A 13,263-nucleotide genomic window follows, 5' to 3' on the forward strand; every position below is an offset into this window, starting at 1 on the left:
GCTTTTTTCCGTGTGCGCTTTTTTCTCTTTGCGCTTTTTTCCGTGTGCGCTTTTTTCTGTTTGCGCTTTTTTCCGTTTGCGCTTTTTTCCGTTTGCGCTTTTCTCTGTGTGCGCTTTTTTCTGTTTGCGCTTTTTTCCGTTTGCGCTTTTTTCTGTTTGCGCTTTTTTCCGTTTGCGCTTTTTTCTGTTTGCGCTTTTTTCTGTGTGCGCTTTTTTCTTTTTGCGCTTTTTTCTCTTTGCGCTTTTTTCTCTTTGCGCTTTTTTCCGTGTGCGCTTTTTTCTCTTTGCGCTTTTTTCCGTGTGCGCTTTTTTCTGTTTGCGCTTTTTTCTGTGTGCGCTTTTTTCTTTTTGCGCTTTTTTCTCTTTGCGCTTTTTTCTCTTTGCGCTTTTTTCCGTGTGCGCTTTTTTCTCTTTGCGCTTTTTTCCGTGTGCGCTTATTTCCGTTGCGCTTTTTGTTTTGCGCTTTTTTCCGTTGCGCTTTTTTCCGTTGCGCTTCTATCTGGGAACCGCATTAGAGTTAGAGTGCCGCTTGTTTCTGATAAAGGGAGAAAATCGCTTTTATTTTTACACAGTTGAAAAACAAGCGTTGAGTATACTCCCTTGCTTTCATTAAAGCACACATTTGAATAACTATTGTATTTTTATTTTTTAATAGTTACACATCTTAAAGTGCTGCTTTTCATGAGCCCGTGGCTAGTTCATGACCGATAGTTAGATTTAAAAAAAAATCATAAATGATTGTTTTCCTTATAATCTCGTTAAAAACAAAAACATAAATAAAATAAAGCCAACCGCTAAGAAAAATGGTTACATTATAAGTTAGATAATTCATGCTGGTTTTTATTTCGTTATTTTGCATAACCGGAGTGGTGAGGGGGTTGGGTAGGCCTAGTTGAATTTTAAATAAGTTCACTAAATAATTTTTAAACCCAGAGTAGTAACAGTTGTAATATATATATATATATATATATATATATATATATATATATATATATATATATATATATATATATATATATATATATATATATATATATATATATATATAGTACTATATATGTGTATATTATATGTATATTATGTATATAATCCAAGCATATATATATATATATATATATATATATATATATATATATATATATATATATATATATATATATATATATACATATATATAATAGTACTATATATATGTATATTATATGTATATTATGTATATAATTTTTATAATCCAAGCATATGTGTGTGTGTGTGTGTGTGCACGCGCACAATTGACAGCCGTCCCCAGGTATGGGTAGCTACAGTTGTATGGGCTATATTTAAAAATCACGACTATAAAGAACGGGCTTTTTAAAGTCTAATTTTAAAACTAGATCTAGATCTAGATATTGGATCGAACAATCACTATAAATTTCATGATCACGATGTATTAGATTTTTGACCGCATTTGCGCATCGCTCCGCGATCTTTTCGCACGCGATCTAAAAATAGATTTTAAGGCATATAAGGAGTTTTTTTCCCCCGTCTATTCAATGGTGACATACAGTTTTTGTGCTTTATTTCAACATACTAGGCTACGTTAGGCGCGGGTTAAAAAAAGAATAGGTTTTTGAAAGAGTGTAGATCACGAACGTTTACAAGTTACTGACCCGTAAAAAAAAAAAAAAATTGCCTACACGAACTCTTTTTGTTCAAAAAATAAATATAATTTTGATTTACTTGTGTACTAGCCTAGCAGTCGGAAAATATCAATCTTGACAAGATCTAGAATTTTAGGTGTCGTACATACGAAGAAATTACAAAGTAAAGTAGGGCCTATTGTGTAGTAAACTAGAATCTGGATCTAAATTCTAGATTAGATCTAGATAGCATCAAACATGCTTACATTTTGTCCTGTTTGCGCCAATGTTCTTATAGTTGAAGAAGGTCCAGAGAGTATGAGATTTGCTTGCAATTCGTGCCCATATGTACAAAATATCACAAGAAAGGTAACAAAAATTTAGAAAAATTTAAATTAAGGACGCATTTGCGCAGTTCCCTCGGCGTTACACTAAATGCCGCATTTACGCGGTTCGCTCCGCATTACATAAATCTTTACCCTGGTTGGCACGCAATTTAAAAAAAAATAGGGCCTAGATATCAGCACTGCCGATTTTTTTTTTTCGTGTTATCAATTTAATGTTGACATAGATCTATTCTAGATCTAGTTTAATTAACAGATTTTCTTATCAAATTTTTTTATTACTGGTTAATTTGAGACCAAATTTAATGGTCTAGCTTAATTAATAATTAGGGCTAGGGGCAGAGAAAACGAACAAAAACAAAATAACCTAAAAACTTCTTAAATTGCAAAACTCTTTTTCAACATCAAAAAAGGTCAAAAAGTTACGTGAGTTTGTGTTTTCTATCCTTAGCATGATGTCATGGCAATTATGACAACAATGGCTATTTTACTGACCAAAAAAACCAAAACATCTTGTTAGAAATAAAACTTTATATTCATCATAAATATCAGACATATTTATTATAAATTCTACGTACAATTTAAGGCCTTACATAATTAATTGAAAAATCGATACCCATAAAGTTGATAATAAAATTAATACCCAAAACTAAAAATAGAGACAGAAATCTAGATCTAGTCCTTGTAACTGTAAAGACAATACAGTATTAGGTAAGATAATAAATCAACTTTTTTAAAAACTTTAAAATAAATGCTACTTAATTATTTTCCTCTTCTGTAGGCCTAGTTTTTTTTTTAATCAGCTATGCATAGTAAATCTAGAGTCCTATAAGCTTGCGTGAACTTAATTAAAATGACCCTTAGCATGCCTGTTTTACAATTTGCGCTTGGTTTATGAGGGGAGGGGTGGGAATTACCCCCAACGATCTCTAACATCAATCGTTAATGCTGTGACGTATGCTGAACTCACGGTGAACCTTCGACCGTGTTAACATTTTTCTCCCGCAGACAAGAAAATGTAAGCAGTCGATCTCCCGAGCGACGATGTTTGGAAAATCTTGAATAATTATTTTTTAAAATATTATTCGGATCAAGAAAATATTTTTAAAAAAGAAAGAAAAATAAAACTCTCTTGGCGTTTCCTATGTGAAAAAATAAAACAAAGCACAACTGATTTACTTCGGACTCAAACTCTGAGCTTCTAGGTCACCTACCACACTGTTCTGTTTACTCTGCCACACCACGATCTATTGGTAATAAAATATTAGACATTTTGTATCAAAAGACGACTAAAAGGAAATAAATACTACTTCATTTATTGCTATCGTTCTACGTAGTTACTGAGTAACTGCATACATTTTAAACACAATTAGGATATTTTTAACTAACACAACAGCATTAACGAGGTTGACCAAGTCTAAAAATAAAAAATTGCCAGTAGGCCTAATTAGATCTAGCACCAAAAAAGACTCGGAATGAGCATTGTTTAAAATACAATACTTAGGCCTAATTAAAAACTACATATAATTTCATATAAATTATATAGACTGGTAGGCCACGAAGTATTTAGTATTTACAATGAAACTAACAGTGTAGTCGGCCTACTTGCTGTGAAGAAAAAAAATCAATATACTTATAAAATTACTAATAATACTTTAATACAATAGTAATGTCCACAATTTTACATTTTCTGTACATGCTAAAAGTGAATTATAATTAAAATACTAGACTTAATAGTTCATTAAGCAAAAAACAAAAATTTGTTGTTTCTATCTAACAACTAGTGTAGCATGATGTAACGTTACTAAAAATAGCAGAGAAAAATTGTCACATGGTTACTCAAGGGGGAATTGGATTTTGGAAAAAGTAAACAGCATTAATGCAATTAATCATGGTACATATCTCAAATATATATTAATCTAGGATCTGTCGAGTGCTTTTGCCCGGTGGTCGGTCATTCTTTGTTGCAGTTCAGTTTTTCCTGAGAGTGCTCCACAAGAAATACTCGTATTAAATTAGAACTACATATCTCGCAAATTTTTCTGGCCTTTTAAGGCATAGTATCCATTTCCTTAGCATCTCCCATTAAAATAATGAGATTTTGCGAGATTAGCAGTTGTTTCATTTGTGGTATAGAGGACCCCCGAAAAAACTTAAAATACAAAAAAAAAACGGAGCGTGACGTTTCAGGGTAAGGTTCTGACTTCCGGTTTTGGTAAAGAGACGATCTATTAATTAAGTGTATTATTTCAACACCTAAGAATCTAGATCTAGTCTAGTACTTGTAAAACAAACCGGGAGTGATCTCCCCTAAACTTTCTTGAATATTCTTATATGAAACAACAGGGATGGCAACTCAGAATATAGACATGATTTTTAATCCAATTTAAATCCTTAAACTTTTTAAAATAGACTCTTGTAAAAAAAAAGAATTGCACACCAATTGAATGCCATATATAATGTGCATAATAGTGCGGAATATTATTAGTACTTTATAAATTCACATGCGTTTTTTGAGAAATCGGAAATAAGGAAAATTACTACTTCCGTTAAACGGAAATTACTCAAAATTCGACAGAAGGTAGAGAATCAGATCTTTTACTTGCATGTGAAATTTCATTTATCTATCTGAAATAGTACTCAAGTTATAGGCTTTTGAAAAATTCAAAGTAGAAAAAGTTCCGCTTTCAGTTATCGGAAATCGCTCAAAAGTTGATACGGATCTACGATTTTGATATAATACTTATATATGAAATTTCATCAACCTAGCTGTAACGGTACTCAAGTTATCGTGTTTACAGACACACATACACACACACACAGACATACTGACAAGATTGCAAAACTATGTTTTTTCAACTCTGGATTGCACGATTACAAGATTTTCTCTATAATTCATATATACGAGAAAGTAAAAAACAGTACAGTGTCAGTAATGGGTCAGATGATAGTCATAGATCTAGCTAAATCAAACTAGCTAAATCAAACTGCCCTTTAGTAAATTGTTTTTACAGCTATCAAGCATGCATGATAGTAGATCTAAGTCTATAGTATTAACCCTATGTGAACTTAAAAAAATTTCAATTTGCTTGAGGGGTGGGGGGGAGAGGGGGGAGAAGAGAGAAGTGAACATACAGACAATCTCGTGAACTTGACAAAATTCAATCTATGATGTATGCTTTAGGCCTGCTGAACTCACAGTGACCCTGCCGACCCTGGTAGGATTTTTCATTCACAGGATAGTAAACGGAGGCAAGCAATTACGCTAGTGGCGATGTTTGGAAATTGTTTTTTTAAAAAAAGAATTACACGTCAAGTTTTCAATATGAAAACAATAAAATTTAAAAAAGACACTAGTATTGGTGCAAACCCTGGAGCTCCAGGTCTATGAAGTACAGTCTAAGGAAAAAGTAAGCATTTTCAATCACAAGATGGCAAATTCAACCTGCGATACGTGCAGTCACTTCGTTATGGTCCACGCTCTGCGAGACGCGTAGTCACATAAAAAATTGATGGTAATCCATCGGTTTAGGTACGTAAAATCGGCCGAGACTAGTAATGTGAAAAAAAGGTGACTCATGAAATTTTGGGAGTGTCTATTGGTACTTGCAAAGGCTATTCATACTTTGCTATTTTAGCCGACCAATCAAATTTATTTTTAAATTTATTGTCCTGCGCATGCGTGCATAAATTTTATTTTTTATCTTGTGTATGACAATCAAATTTTTGGCCTTTAAAGGAACTGTTCCGGTGGTCGAAGTGGTTATGCAACGGCTGGTTTGTTTTCAAGATTCAGGGAAAACAAATAGAACGCAGCTGTTTATATAGAAAATCTTCTTGCTCGCAAACTGCTGTTTAAAGTTAATTTAGGGCTTATATTGATATATTTAACCATTGACTTTGGTTTATTATTCAGTTATCTAGAATATTTGACACAAATATATCACAACATACTTCTATTAAAGCCTTAACAATAAGGCAACTGTTTCGCACATTACTAGCCTCGGTTGATTTTACGTACCTAAAACAATAGATTAGCCTAATTAATATTTGATTTTTCTTTTAAAACTGTATTCACAGTAAAATTGATCACCTATGGATTATGTGAGCTAGATACACATTCCAAACAGAGTCACAGACCGCTTGCTTGCAAGCAATGTACTAATACAATGTATCAAACCTAGTAAATAATAACATTTATTCTTTGAAATGATCACTCGTGAGCGAAGATGTATGCAATTACTAACATCGTCAGCCCGCTTGTTTTCTTTTGTCAACCTGCGAGAGAAAACTCACAGCACAATACGAGCATGTGCTAAATCTGGACCAAGTACTTTGTTAGCCCAAGTTCTTGTAAGATTAGGCTAATATAAATATTAGATTTAATTAATTAAGATTTATATCTATTTGATTTTTAAAAAAAAATGTCAGTGTATTAACATTGATTACCAAAGAGCGAGAAATATGCATTCCAAACATCAACATAGGCCATGTGTGACACATGACTCGCTCGCTGGCAATGTTTTGTCAATGAGAGAAACATCGCCCGTAAACTAGGGGAGGGGGGGGGGAATAGGACGGCACTTTGTAATGTAATGTGTGAAAACAAAAACAAATAATGTACTGAGACTGAACATTGCCTTGGATCATGTTTTGTGTTGAATGAAAGCTCGTCGCAACATATAGCATGATAAAACTGGACAAACGTTGGCCATTTTGTTTTAGCATCGACAACCACTTTATTTCACAAAATTATTAAAATAAAACTATTCTAACAATAGTTATTAACATGGTGTTAAAATGTACAGCAACCAATGCTTGAAGACTTGAACAAAGAATGGCATTGGTAAAGTCAGGTGATATATTACACAGTGTAGTTTCATAAGTTTTGTCTATTTGAAAACAAAGTTTACATAATGGTTTTATGAAGGTGAGAAAATTTGAGGAAAGAGCAGAGGGATTGATTTTTTCATCTTCTCCCTGCTGGGCCAAGTGGGTCATAAATAAGATAAAGCTTGTCTATACTATAATTATAACCAAGCAACAGCAGTGGTTGTTAAATCATTAGATTATTAGTTTTACTGAGGGTTGGGGGGGGGGGGGGTTGATACCACACTTGCCTTGCGCCCTTCTTTACCCTACCACTAGTACTAGATCTAGCTAAAAACAGTATTGAGCAATTACTACTTGATCTAGGTCTTAGAAATCAAGGTCTACAGTCTACTCCTGAACTCCACTGAGTCTAGGAATTTTATAGTTTTAAAAAAAAAAGCATTTCACCATATTATTTGACCTCTTGCATTTTACTAATACCCTTGAATAGACTTCTAGTCTATTCTCAGTCAGTTATTATCTTTACAGTCGACTGGAAATCTCTTCCTCGACTGACTATCAAATAACCATTTTTATTTTTGAATAATGAAAAAATATGTATGTAGTATGTAGTAAAAAAGCTTACCTGTTTGAATAATATTTCAATAATAATAATATCAAATATAACTTTGTTAATTAAAATCTGATAGCCAGTTATTTTTCTGTTTCTATTACAATTTATTTTTATTTGTCTTTTCTCTTAAAATAATTCAGGGACATGAGTTGTTTAAAATATAGATATGCTTGTGATCACTTAACAGATGGAAGGAAATAAAGTACACGAGCCGACCAGCGGCGTATCATACGCCGCTATTTAGTTGTTTTTTCTACTTTTCAGTTATTCATAATTTGTGAATTCGACATTACCAATGCTGCCACTGAAAATATTTGCTTTAAAACACTAAAACCCTCCTTTTCCCCAACCCCTGCCCCACCCCCTCGTGAAAGCAGCCTCCTCTTAGTTACTCCCCTAAGTTTAAAATCGTTTCAAACTAAATTATCTGCCCCTAATATCCGTCACTAAACCCGTCTCTACGGTTTGTAAACATTTAGCGTGAACCACAGCTCACCAGACCATGTGGGGGGTGGGGGTGGTAGTGATAGAGAGGAAGAGAGGGGACTGCAAGGCGCTTGCAGCTTGTTTTCTAACGTCTCCCAGAAGAGAATTATATATATAGATTTGGTTTTCTTGTCACATTTGTGCTGAAAAAAAAATTATTTCAATTGCCATAAGTTAGGCGTGGTGAAATGAGTGGTATTTTCTAATTTTAATTGGGTGCCTAATGAATCCAAACCAGGGACTTGCAGTTAAACAGTTATGCCTTATTTCATAAAGCTCCACTGTGACAGTTTTCTACATTTTATATGAAATCTACTAGTAACATTCTTCATTTTGAACAGAAGACAGGCCTACGCTACAATTATCTCCTTTGAGTAGATCAGGCACCATGTAATGTAGTGTAGATCCTATGTTATAGTCACGGGAAAATTAAAATTATAAAACCTTAGATTTAGGTATTAAATAGGTATAGTTCTGTCTTTTTTTTTTGCCAAATTGCCACTGTGATCTTATAAGACAGCCAAAATGTTAAGGAAGCAGTTGATTAGTTAATGACTACTGATACTGTGAAGTCTTACAGGTGTTTTTGTTGAATATGATATAACAAATGTTAAATTGTAATAAACGTTAAAGTCAATTAGGCTTACAATAATACAATCAGTGGCGTAGCGAGGTCGGGTGTCACCCGGTGCGGCACTTAATGGTGTCACCCCCCCCCCCCCCCCCCCAGAGGTGTAGCGACTCTTCCCGGTGACAAACTTTCTCTATTTTCGATTTGTACCCCCCCTCAAACTTTCGATTTGCACCCCCCCCTCAAATTTTTCTCTATATTTTACTATTTTTTGCCTTGGTGTCACCCCCCCCTAAATTGTGTCACCCGGTGCGGTCTGCACCCCCCCGCCCTCTCCCCCCCCCCTCGCTACGCCTCTGCTTACAATGTTTTAATATTTCCCACAGATCTCCCACAAGGTGTATCCAAAACTGAAAGAAGTAGACGATGTGCTGGGTGGAGCGGCAGCTTGGGAGAATGTTGATTCCACAGAAGGTGACATCCTCCTTAACTTTCACTGTAGCGCTTAATCAGCTAGTATTTTCATTTACCCTATCTTTAGTCAAAAAGTGTTATTGACAGGAAAATCCTGCTTGTTTTTTAGCGCAATTTCCATACCGACAATTGCGATTATTAACTCGTCAAGGATGTGTGTCCGCAGCTTTAAGTCGTATCTCCTCCTCAACGAAGCAATATCGAGGACTAGTTCCAAAAGCAAATATGTTAAGCAAGTTCCGAGGATGATTGTGGGCCAAAAAAATTCCCGGAATTCCTTCCTGGATATTCCGGAAAAGCCAAAAAACCTTGAAAAAATGCAGTTTTTGGCCCATATCTCGGCAACCAGACCACTTAGCGACTTGAAACATTTACCAATCGATTCCTGCCATAATTTAGAACAATATTGCCGAAGAAAGTTTTCAAAAATATCCTTTCGTTCAGTCACAAAATTTTTTTAAAAATTACATAAACACCTACAAACCGATCGTTCTCCTAGCTTGAACGCACCACAGCATTATACGTCTATCTATTTTTAGGTAACATAAGGAAATTGCGCTTAAATTGTCACTAGACTTTTTATTAACTTGTTTCATAAGGATCTTATTGGGTACTAGGTGTTTAGTGGCGGTAATTTCTTGTTTTCATGTCTGTTTATACACTTCAGTATTTGGTTTCTAGTTAATTTAGAGCTAAGGTCAGGTAGGATATATTTAGTACTATTATAGATCACTTAGTACCATACAATGGAAAACTATATCTTTATACTAAACTATTCTGCTATGTTAAAGTAAATAAAGTAGTTACACTTTCATTCCTGGCGGTCAATACGGCAGATGAAGTAGTGTCCATCAGTTTATGTGTTCTCTGCATATGAAGTGGTAGTGTGGTCACTTCTATACCCCTCTACCTTAGAGCTGAGTGGGCTCTTACTTACTTACTTACTTAATCCTCATCACTCCCTGTGGAGTATAGGGCAACAACAAATCTCCGCCATTCCACCCTGTCCTGGGCGAGCCACTTTAGTTCATGCCAGGTTTTGCCAGTAGCCTGTACTTCTTCTTCCATCTCCCTCCTCCATGTTCCCAGTGGTCTTCCTCTACTTCTCTTTCCGGGTGGGTTCCACTTCAGCGCCATGTTGGGGAGTCTTTTTTTGCTCATGCGTAGGACATGGCCCAGCCATCTCCATCTCCTCGTTCTAACTTCTGAGACAATGTCGTTTAATCCTGTCCTTCGCCATATTTCCTTGTTCGGGACTTTGTCGTCCCACTTTATCCTGAGGATGCGTTGGAGGGATCTTCTTTCAAAGCCTCTGAGTCGGCTGTCTACTTTCTTGTTTAGTTTCCATGACTCTGCAGCATAGAGGAGTACAGAACGTACATTAGACTTATAGATCCTTATTTTAGTTCTCTGCTGCAGTGAGGATGATTTCCAGATCTTAGCGAGTCTGTTGAAAGCTTGTGCTGCCATTGCTATTCTGGTGGCAATTTCTTTCTCCATGCTGCCATTTGCTGATATATAGCTGCCGAGGTACTTAAAGTCTTCGACCTCTTCTAGCTCTGCTCCATTCGCAAAGGTCTTGAGAGCACTTTTGGTTTTTATTTTCATTAGCTTGGTTTTTCCGGAGTTTATCTTTAGCCCAACGCTTTTGGCAATTTGCTCTATTCTTGTGGTTTTCGCTTGGATGTCTTTTTGGGCATGTGAAAGTAAAGCCAAGTCATCAGCAAAGTCACAGTCCTCTAGGTGGTTGGTAAGTTCCCAAACAATTCCTCTTGGCTTATCCTCAGTGGCTCTTCTCATAATCCAGTCTATTACCACCAAAAAGATGACAGGTGAGATGACACAGCCCTGTCTGACTCCTGTTTTTACCTTGAACCATTCACTTTGCTGATTTTCGTGTCGCACACAGCATTGGTTATCATAGTACATGTCCTTAAGTATGTTTATGACTTTTCCTGGAAAGCCATATAGCTCTAGTATCTTCCATAATGATGGATGGTGGATGCTATCAAATGCTTTCTCGAAATCTATGTAGTTGATGTAGAGAGACGAATTCCACTCCAGTGACTGTTCCACTATAGTGCGCAAGACAAATATTTGGTCGTTACATGACCTGTTGGCCCTGAAGCCAGCTTGTTCTTCACGAAGGATCCCATCAATTCCTTTCCTCATTCTTTGTAATAGCACTCTGCAGAAGACTTTTCCTGGTACTGACAGAAGATTAATGCCTCCCTTGAGTGGGCTCAAGCCATCCAAATTATGCTGTATTAAAACAACCACATTTTGGCAAATTATGCTGTATTAAAACAACCACATTTTGGCAAATTATGCTGTATTAAAACAACCACATTTTGACAAATTATGCTGTATTAAAACAACCACATTTTGACAAATTATGCTGTATTAAAACAACCACATTTTGACTAATTATGCTGTATTAAAACAACCACATTTTGACTAATTATGCTGTATTAAAACAACCACATTTTGACAAATTATGCTGTATTAAAACAACCACATTTTGACAAATTATGCTGTATTAAAACAACCACATTTTGACTAATTATGCTGTATTAGAACAACCACATTATGACAAATTATGCTGTATTAAAACAACCACATTTTGACAAATTATGCTGTATTAAAACAACCACATTTTGACAAATTATGCTGTATTAAAACAACCACATTTTGACTAATTATGCTGTATTAGAACAACCACATTTTGACAAATTATGCTGTATTAAAACAACCACATTTTGGCAAATTATGCTGTATTAAAACAACCACATTTTGACTAATTATGCTGTATTAAAACAACCACATTTTGACAAATTATGCTGTATTAAAACAACCACATTTTGACAAATTATGCTGTATTAAAACAACCACATTTTGACTAATTATGCTGTATTAGAACAACCACATTATGACAAATTATGCTGTATTAAAACAACCACATTTTGACAAATTATGCTGTATTAAAACAACCACATTTTGACAAATTATGCTGTATTAAAACAACCACATTTTGACTAATTATGCTGTATTAGAACAACCACATTTTGACAAATTATGCTGTATTAAAACAACCACATTTTGGCAAATTATGCTGTATTAAAACAATCACATTTTGGCAAATTATGCTGTATTAAAACAACCACATTTAGACAAATAATGCTGTATTAAAACAACCACATTGAGACAAATAATGCTGTATTAAAACAACCACATTTAGACAAGTAATGCTGTATTAAAACAAACCATATTTCAATTTTCCTCTTCAACAATCACTGTCTGGGAATAAAGTAACCTATGCCTTTTAGAAAAGTTTTGTCTCACTAAATCACATTTTTTGTCTTTCAGTAACCTGTCCCAAGTGTGAAAACAAGAGAGCCTTTTTTATGCAAATCCAGACCAGATCAGCTGACGAGCCTATGACCACTTTTTACAAATGCTGCAATATGGCCTGTGCACACAGATGGAGAGATTAAAATGTTTATGTCCAGGGTTTGGGTGGGACTTTTATTATTTTCATGGCTGAGTTGTTGAGCTGATATTGTACATAGTGTAAAATAAATCTACATTTATCACAAAGCAGGAATGTCTCACAATTTATTTTGCTTGAAAGCAGATCAATTATATATTTATACTTTACTGAACATTTATATTAACATGTCCGACTATTTCCTTTTCAATTCATTATCTAAGCAATGTTCAGCGCATGAAATAAGTAAAACACACAGGTTATAAAGTAAAAGTAAAAAGTAAAGTTTCCCTTTCAAACCTGACGGTCTATGGGGCAAGTGAAGTAGAGTTCACTTGTTTATGAAGAGATAGTGTGGTCAGCACTATGCCCAGCCGCCTTTACTTTCCCTAACGTGAGTTAGGTACCCATCAGAGTTGGGTGGACTCAGGGACGGTCTACTGACTTGAACCCGTATTCGAACTCGAGACTTACGGGTTAGCAGTCCAGCTCTCTACCGCTAGACCACTACGTCCCATACAGGTTATAAAGTAACGTCTTAATAGGCTATGTGGCAAGTAACAAGAAGTTTGTTAAGAGACCAGCCATTAGAAGCTGATTTTTAATGTTTAAATGATAAAAAGTTAGCGGCAAATTTTCTGTGAATAAAGAGCATATCTACCTCTAAATTAGACAACTGTTTCTAGTCCTGTATAAAATTATATTTTTTTTACTTCCAATAGCTCTAGTAGACCTATAGATTTTGATTTACAATAAGGTTAGGTCTGGGTTTCGTATGGTGGTAGGGGTACTAGCAAAATTATAGTGTTTCAATACCCAACACACCCCACAAAAAT

The 13,263-nt window shown here is 35.0% G+C and overlaps 1 protein-coding gene across 1 annotated transcript; it reads left to right on the forward strand.

Annotated features, from left to right (window-relative positions):
• The first annotated feature begins 1,757 nt into the window (after window positions 1-1,757).
• Window positions 1,758-12,540, forward strand: LOC131929910 (DNA-directed RNA polymerase III subunit RPC10-like). The gene is made up of 3 exons (XM_059286293.1): window positions 1,758-1,988; window positions 8,853-8,940; window positions 12,307-12,540. Exons 1-3 carry the CDS (start codon window positions 1,878-1,880, stop codon window positions 12,432-12,434), a joined length of 327 nt encoding a protein of 108 aa, XP_059142276.1. The 5' UTR covers window positions 1,758-1,877; the 3' UTR covers window positions 12,435-12,540.
• Window positions 12,541-13,263: the final 723 nt, after the last annotated feature.

This window comes from Physella acuta, unplaced genomic scaffold, assembly GCF_028476545.2.
Source record: "Physella acuta isolate Inbredline_101_S28 unplaced genomic scaffold, ASM2847654v3 ptg001691l, whole genome shotgun sequence".
Classification (NCBI taxonomy): Eukaryota; Metazoa; Mollusca; class Gastropoda; family Physidae; genus Physella; species Physella acuta.